This window comes from Poecilia reticulata, linkage group LG16 (genome assembly GCF_000633615.1).
Source record: "Poecilia reticulata strain Guanapo linkage group LG16, Guppy_female_1.0+MT, whole genome shotgun sequence".
Lineage (NCBI taxonomy): Eukaryota > Metazoa > Chordata > Actinopteri > Cyprinodontiformes > Poeciliidae > Poecilia > Poecilia reticulata.
In genome coordinates this window covers 15,742,180-15,750,060 of record NC_024346.1, presented here as the reverse complement: position 1 = coordinate 15,750,060, position 7,881 = coordinate 15,742,180, and the positions used below count along the sequence as shown (strand labels likewise).

The 7,881-nt window shown below is 37.9% G+C and overlaps 1 protein-coding gene across 2 annotated transcripts in view; it reads right to left on the bottom strand.

Annotated features, from left to right (window-relative positions):
• kcnn3 (potassium intermediate/small conductance calcium-activated channel, subfamily N, member 3) overlaps positions 1-7,881 on the bottom strand; it is an 82,929-nt gene that overhangs the window by 23,172 nt on the left and 51,876 nt on the right. For both annotated transcript variants that reach the window (XM_017309640.1, XM_008431748.2), the window contains exon 6: positions 4,764-4,905. In XM_017309640.1, coding sequence (XP_017165129.1) covers positions 4,764-4,905 — 142 coding nt within the window. The remainder of the gene's footprint in view (positions 1-4,763; positions 4,906-7,881) is intronic.

Below are 7,881 nucleotides of genomic sequence, written 5' to 3'. Positions count from 1 at the left end.
GGTTATAATAAACTAACAATTTAACATGTTTTTGTTTAATCAATGTATCCATGGAGACCACTGTTTTCCATGAATATTTTATCTATCACACTGTCTTTGAGTAGAAATATTTCAGTATTTCTCTGTGCTGTTCATGGTTTCCAATGTGTTATAAACTGTCAAGCCTTCTTTGAGGGATTATCTAGTGTAATTTGTGTGCACACTACTAAGTCCGAAACAGACAAACACGTTTAAGCAAAAAAAAAACAAAAAAAACAACAACAACTGGAAATTGTTTCAAAATCAGGTCAGTGGAAATAAAAACAGAAAACAGAACTGAGGATATTTCAACCAACTATTTTGAATGGAGAATGCATTCACTTAGAGGACGAAAGAGCACAAAGCCATTTGAAAAGCAGTTATTCTCTTAAACCTGATAAAGCAGAGTTTATACAAAAAGAAAGCGGCAACTAAGGCCAAGAAAACTCATCACGTTTACATCACAGACTGCATGTAAAAAAGGCATAACTCCAGGATATAAAAATTGGAGTCAATGCAGGAATACGAGCGTCAGACGTGGGAGAAAATACGTTTACATGATTAAGTCTATAAAAATGCTTGAAATTTGTACATTATTTACTTACAATCTTAATTATTTCAGTAAATAAAATGCTCCTTATGTATCGTCATTGCAGATTTTGTGAAAATCCAGTAGTTTGTGAATTTGGACAGGGCTCTGTGACAATCAACTTTTTAAAATTCAAAAATGACTCTTAAATAAGTCTGTCACACCCTGATAATTTAGAAAACCATCACAATTTTAATCTGTGGTTTGGGTTCTCAACCCCAGGACCTCAATGGCCGGTGTCCTGAAACTATTATATATTCTTCTATAATGATCCAATACACCTGAAACAAATGCCTGAAGGGTGCCTCAGCATGGAATCAGGTTCTAGAGAGTTCAATTAATGACATAATTATTTGATTCATGTGTGCTGAGACTCGTGTAAAAGTCTCTGCTTTTACATGAGACTTTTACATGACATGAGCCCCATGTGCTCATCAGTCGACCAAATAGTTTTTTGCTCAGCAGTGGTTTTGGTTCTCTCCCAGGGATGCTGTTTTTGCACAATCTTTCTTATTGCTGAGCTTAATTAATACAAATGAAGCCTGCAGTACTTTATGTGTTCTGGCTTGTATTCTGAAATTTTCCAATATTGGGACACAATGTGATTTTTAAGATTGTTTAGCCCACTTCGTGCTGTCAGATAGGTTTTATCGTGGCGACTGTTTTTATTCTACAGGTCAAGCAGTAACCTGGCCTTGATGTGGCTTGTGACGTTTCATCAATAAAGGTAGTAAACCACAGTTAGTGTAGGATTCATTTTCCCATAAGGCTAGCTCGACCTTTACACACAAATTATTATTTTAATGGCTTATTTTAAAATTTGCTTGATGATTTAGTCACACTTAAATGTTTCAAAACAATAAAAACAATAAAGACTGTGGGCAAATCTGCAAATCATGTAGTCAGTTGTCAGTGTGATCCTGCATTCTCATAATTTTATTCATTGAGACAAGTATCCCCTGTTGTATTTTAATTTAAGACAAATATCTCACATTGTTCACAGCATTTTCAAGCTTTTTACCCTCCTACCATCCACCCGCTGACAACAAACACACAACCGCCCACATGTGCTCACTAACACCTGGAACACCCCCAGGTAGCCTTGGGACGATGGTATATTCCTTCATGTGTTGTCATAGTAACGTCAGTGAAGATTTCTCTCGTTCAAACTCATTACATTAACTCTCAAACACACATCCACACATGCAGGCGCACGCAAACAATAATAAAACATATCCTCTTTATGCTGTGTTTTTATCCGTGACTGAAACTCCGCTGGATATTTTCCCTGTGAAGCAACATAACCATCTGATGTTCAACAAAAATAAAACACTTTGACCGCTCTGAGGAGCGCTTGTTTATGTGTGTGTGTGTGTGTTTGTCAGAAGAGTGTGTGTGGGCGCCACGCTGAGAGTGCATGTCAAGTTCTCTGTCAGTGTTGTGTGTGTGTGTGTGTGTGGAGGGGGGGTATTCAGTCCAGTCTGTAGCAGTGGGCTTGGGACTATCCGTATCCACCCCTCTGTTTTATGCCCGTCTCTTTCTGTGTGTGTTGTGGTGAGAGTTTTACTCTATCTCAAACATCTATTGGATGATTCACCCAACAAAAGGGGTCCGTGTGTCTATCTTGTGTGAAACGGTGTGTTTGCTCACACATTTAATGGACTACAAAGTGAGGAAGGTAGGTGAGTTGGCAAACACAGAGAGTGAGGTTGGATACGGTGAGGATAAAAGAATATGCATGCTGTTTTTGGGAGAACACTGAATCATCTATCTGAATATTTTCAAAGTCCAGAATACTCAAGGAAGTATCTAAGCGTTATTTTTTTGTGAAAGAGTTATTTCAAGTGTTTTGAGACGTTATCTTATTTTCATTGAGCGGTCATTAAACCGTATCTTAGGGCACTTCTGAAGTGGCTTAAATGCTGCTGCTCAATTTTCAGTGCCCTCATACAAAACACGCATGTTAAAATAAGGTTGCAAATGGATTACAAAAAAAATCCTTCAGTGATGGTAATAGAAGCAAAATGTTATAATATCGGGCCGTATCCCATTTTTCTTGAGTTAGTAGAGTGTAAAAATGAGAGGCTGTTGTGGTTCTGACTTTTTGTCCTGTTATACGCCCCTGTCCCCACCATGCAGTAATGTCACCAACCTTGCCTCTGCTCTCATTACATTATTAATAGAGGCACCGCTAGGATATTTTCAAAAAAAGAACAAAACAAAGAGGCTGTAAAAGTGAGGTGAAGTGTAGCAGCTTGGTGACCTTAGACAGGAGCTCACAGTGGGAATTATGAGACGAGTTACAGAGAAAGGAAGTGAGAATAAAAGGGCTTTTTATCACTGTGAATAACTAACTTCATTAAAGATAAGTTAAGTAAGAGTCATGTCAAACTGAAGTCTTAGGATATTTATCAGCATGTCATTCTGGACAAAATATCAAATTGCAATCATCATCACAATACCAATATGTGCAAAACTAAAAATGACCGGCTTGATGCAATCATTTATGTTCTAATATGCGTCAAGCACCAGGTATTCACGTTCTAGATCCAAATCTATATCCATTATACAAATATTTGTATGCACTGCATATTCTCACTGTTTGATATTTGCTTTTTAACCATTTGGGAATGCCTAGGATATCACAGTATGTCTTTGTCTACTTCCGATTCAGATGAAACCCCACCATCTGTGTTAATTAGAGGCACAGCTGTGGAAATATTTAAAGACAACACCTCAAATATTCAGTTTCCTTAAATGACGTCATTGGGAAATCAAAAGAAATTAGTCAAAATATCAGGAAAAGAACTGTGAACACCCACAAGTCTGGACCATACTTGGGTACAAATTAGTTGATACACAAAGCCAAGTTCAAGTATGAACAGCAGAGTCATGTCCAGTCATCATGCCATCAAAAAAAGAGAACAGAATAACAGACCTCGTCAAGATGCTGTCTGAATCTGGTAGGAGAGAATCCTTCAAATTACACAGTTAAACCAGTCCTGCACCAAAATGTGCTGACAGGCCACTTTACATGGAAGAAGCCTTCAAAAACAACATATAAAGACAAGCTACATGTGTCATATACACTACTAGGCAAAAAGAAATGTGCCAACTATGTAGTAGGGGGAAAGCAGCAGCATCATCATTTTATCGCTTTTTGTGTTTTTAGAAGAAAGGCCTTAAAAATAGAGAATCACAAGGAAACAATATGAAAACAATATCTCATAAATAAGCCAGGAAATAAAAGCTTGGGCACACATGGATCTTCTAAACAAACAATAACACAAAGCACACAAACAATTTGGTTAAAATGTGGTTTCCCATCAAAAAAGTGGGAAGAAAATAGGTCTGTGTGAAATTTGAATTAGTTGCACCAATTTAGACCCTTCCTCCTTGTAGTTTGTATCATAAATAACAAATATAATAGAATATAATGCTCAGTAGCACATTTAGTTTTAAACAGAACTATATATTTATCAAAATATATTTCTTTTACACTCAAAATAACTGTTTGCAAAAGTCTGAATGGAAAAGAGACTGTTTGACAAAAGGGATAGGAAATATGACAGAGAGAAGCAAACAAGAATATAAGAATGAAAAAAAAAGTTGGAGAAAGACAGATCACCTCACCAACAGAGTAAATGGTGTAGAAGTTGTCTGCTTAAACACTACTGCTAGCAGATGGACGACATAAAAATAAACACGTGGCCTTGGAGAAGAAGAGATGGGGAAAAAAGAGGAGAAGAAAAAAAGAGACAAAAAACCCAAAAGGATTTGATGAAATGTAAGGGGCAGATAGTGGAAAAGAAAGAAAATGAAAGAATGATGGAGGTAGTGAGAAAGTGAGAGTGGGAGGACATGGCACATTGAAAGGTAGGACCTTCATTATGCAATGAGGACAGAAACACGAATAACACACAAAAACACACACACAAACCGCTAATGTGCTCTTGTTTGGACGCCCACGCGACCAAAACACACAGAAGCACAGATGCAGCTAATTCAGAGAGGATCGCCCAAATTACACAAGGCAGAATTTCTCTCGCAAATGACAGCATGTTCTCCAATCTGCTGACCTTTGAACATGGTGAGGACAGCGCCTAGGGGAGGCTGTGAGGGACACAGGAGGAGGAGGGACAGAAAATATACTGACCATGATGCCTGTGAGGAGACAGACTCCTTTGCCACAGTAGGTGTGAGGAACCATGTCTCCATAGCCGATGGAAAGGAAAGTGATAGAGATAAGCCACATCGCTCCCAGGAAGTTACTGGTCACATCCTGAGCATCATGGTACCTGAGGAAAAACAAAACCCAGTTTATAACAGATAGCTAGTAGTAAAAGATGTATAGTGGATATGACACTTTCTAAAAATATAAATATCTCTTGAACGTTTTCACATTGTGCTTATTACACTGACAAACACCAGTGTGTTTTATTGAGCTTTTAAGTGCAAGTGCTTCCCAATTCCTCAGTCCTCAGGTCTCCCTGCTCTGCATGGTTTAGATGTGCCTCTATTCCAGAACAGCTGATTCAAATGATTGCATGACCTCTTCTGCAGCCATCAAGAACTGCAGAAGCCGGTTAATCATCCACAGATTCAATCCAGGTGTGCGGCAGAAGGGACACACCTAAAACAAGCAGGGCAGGGGGGCCTGAGGACGAGAACTGAGAAACAAACAGACAACAAAGTGTGGTGGGAATTCAAGTCAGATGGAAATTTTACTTCAGAATTATTTTGTGTCTTTGTACTTCCTCCATATGAGGTATTATTTTGTAGAACTACATTTTCCTGTGACTATAGCTGCGTCTTATTTGGGCATACCTAAAAAGTACAATTTTTGCTCAATTTTATTTAAAAAAAATAGTGCAAGCTTTGTCAAATTGTATGGAGTTTGTGTGTGAATAGTCATTAAAAAACATGAATATAATTTGATATAAACCATTCAATTGCAAATCTGGCTGTATGTTTAGTGTGGAAGTCCTGCAGGAAGGACCAGCTCCACCTCAATATCAAATCTAACGGGGTTTTCTTCGGTGTTGTCCAATACTTTGCTCCGTTTATCAACCCATCAACTCTCACCAATTTCTCTGTCGGGGATGAAGATAAGCATCCTCACTGATTGATGCTGCCGACCGCGTGTGAGGATGGTTTCTTCAGGGTGATGTGCAGTGTTATTGTCTCGCTAAATGCATATTGCTGTTAGAGGCTGTCAATCAGTAAAAAAAATGGATGTTCATCTCCATTCATTTCCCATGGAACTTGTGCGATGAAGCGACAGTCTCTTGTCCTCATCCAGCTAAGCGACCGGCACAGTTCGTGCTTATACACGTAGACGTACACAACGCAAGAAAGTTGAAAATGTCCAACTCCTGTTGCTGAAAACTTTCACCTTTCGCTGTAGTTCGTTTCCCCTCATGTGTTGGGCTAGTAACGCAGAGGTCTTTAGGTCAAAATAGGTAGTTTGATTAATTTGCGTTATGTAATATCAACACGTTAAATTTTCACATTGACCACATGCGTTAAAGGTGACAGCACTAATTGATATTAGCACAGCTATAGTGGTACTTTTTATAGATCTTCCAAACTGAGTTGTGAATCTCGTCAGCTCCTCTTGAGCTACTGTTGCCTTTTCAGTTGTTTAGGTGGATGGTTGTGTCTTGGCACATTTGTTGCTTCGTGAAATGTTCGCAGCTTGAGGCAGTTATAACCTATTGCTTCTCTGCAACTTTTCAGCGTTTCAGGTCTTTATTCGTTAAGTTTTGAAAACCTAGTCTGTCACATAAGGTCACAATAAGGTACAGTGACATTTGTAGTTGTGAAGTGACAAAAGGTGGAAAAACGTGTAAGGTGTGTGACCACTTTTTGCAAAACACTGCAGTAATAGTAAAACATAACAGGCTCACTGGCTCAGTCTGTAAATGTGGGCGTCAAAACTAAAACACGTGTCCTGCAATTTTTCCCAGCACTGAATAAAACACATTACTGCAACTCCATCATTCTAGTTCCCATAGTTACCAAACCCAGTACAGATCAGAAAAATAATCTCCTCTTTCAAAAACCTATTCAACAGAAAAATAATAATAATAAAAAAAAACTTAACCTTGAAAATTTGTCTTTCACATTGTACATGTACCACGACACTGAGCATGAAAGTTTTTAATGGGCACGTTCTTTATTTTAGGTGAAAGTAAACTTTTTTTTGTTGTTGTGAATGTAATTTGCAGTGAGCGGAGAGGAAATGTCAATTAAAGATGAATGTGAATCAGGGCAGCCCAGCAGCCATTCAATGATGTTTTTAATCAAGCTTATTAACCAAGTGACATTTCCCGTTATCTCTGAGATTATCTCCAAAAGCATCAGAACTCATCAAAGCAGTCAGTCACATTTCGCCTCATACGCAATGGCGCATTAGAAAAATTACACAACTGATTAAATTATCTTTCAAATGTAATGGAGTCATGCGATTACCGCTTTACACCTCTCAGCTATAACTGAGTAACCTACGCTTAAAGGTGTTTTTTTTCCTACATCCGGATGTTGAATTGATGACAAACAAGATCAGGATAGCCAGCACAAATGTAGATTTGTTGGTGCATCGAGGAAAGTTATTGTCTTTTGGTATGCATGTGAAAAAAAAACATTTAAAATGAATTTGAACTAATATTGGTGGGTGAGAGCAGCAGGGGTTGTGTTAAGTTTGTTTTAAGTGTGAAAGTGATTGGAAAGATCTAAACATGAAATTGGCAGAAAGTCCAACATCTGAAGTGAATTAGGATAATCGTCTGCAAAATGCAATTTCTGGCTGCAATATTAATAAGAATCAGGCTTTGGCTAGTTTTTCATAAGAAAATAAGAAACGACACTAATTTATCTATCCTAGTTAGATCTTTGCAAAAATTAAACATCAGATTTGCAAGGGTTATGATGCAGAATTTGTGTATGAGGAAGTTCACCCTAAAGTACAACAAAGAATGAAGTTGTGGGGCATTGCCCACATCTTCGCCATTTAGCTGAAGCTTGTGACTCTTAGTTTTTTCAGCTTTGTAACTTTGCTAATCATAAACAATGATCTCACTCACTGATTCAAAGTCTAATACTTTACTGATGTCTAAACTTTTAGGGATTTGGGTTAAAATGCTCGCCAGGCACATTTCTTTTTCCAATTTAAATGTCTTTTTTGTATGTTTGTTTTACCTACCAACAAAGAGATACACAGACAATATTTTGTGTAAAAACCTCAAGTGATGTAATTAAAATATATATATATA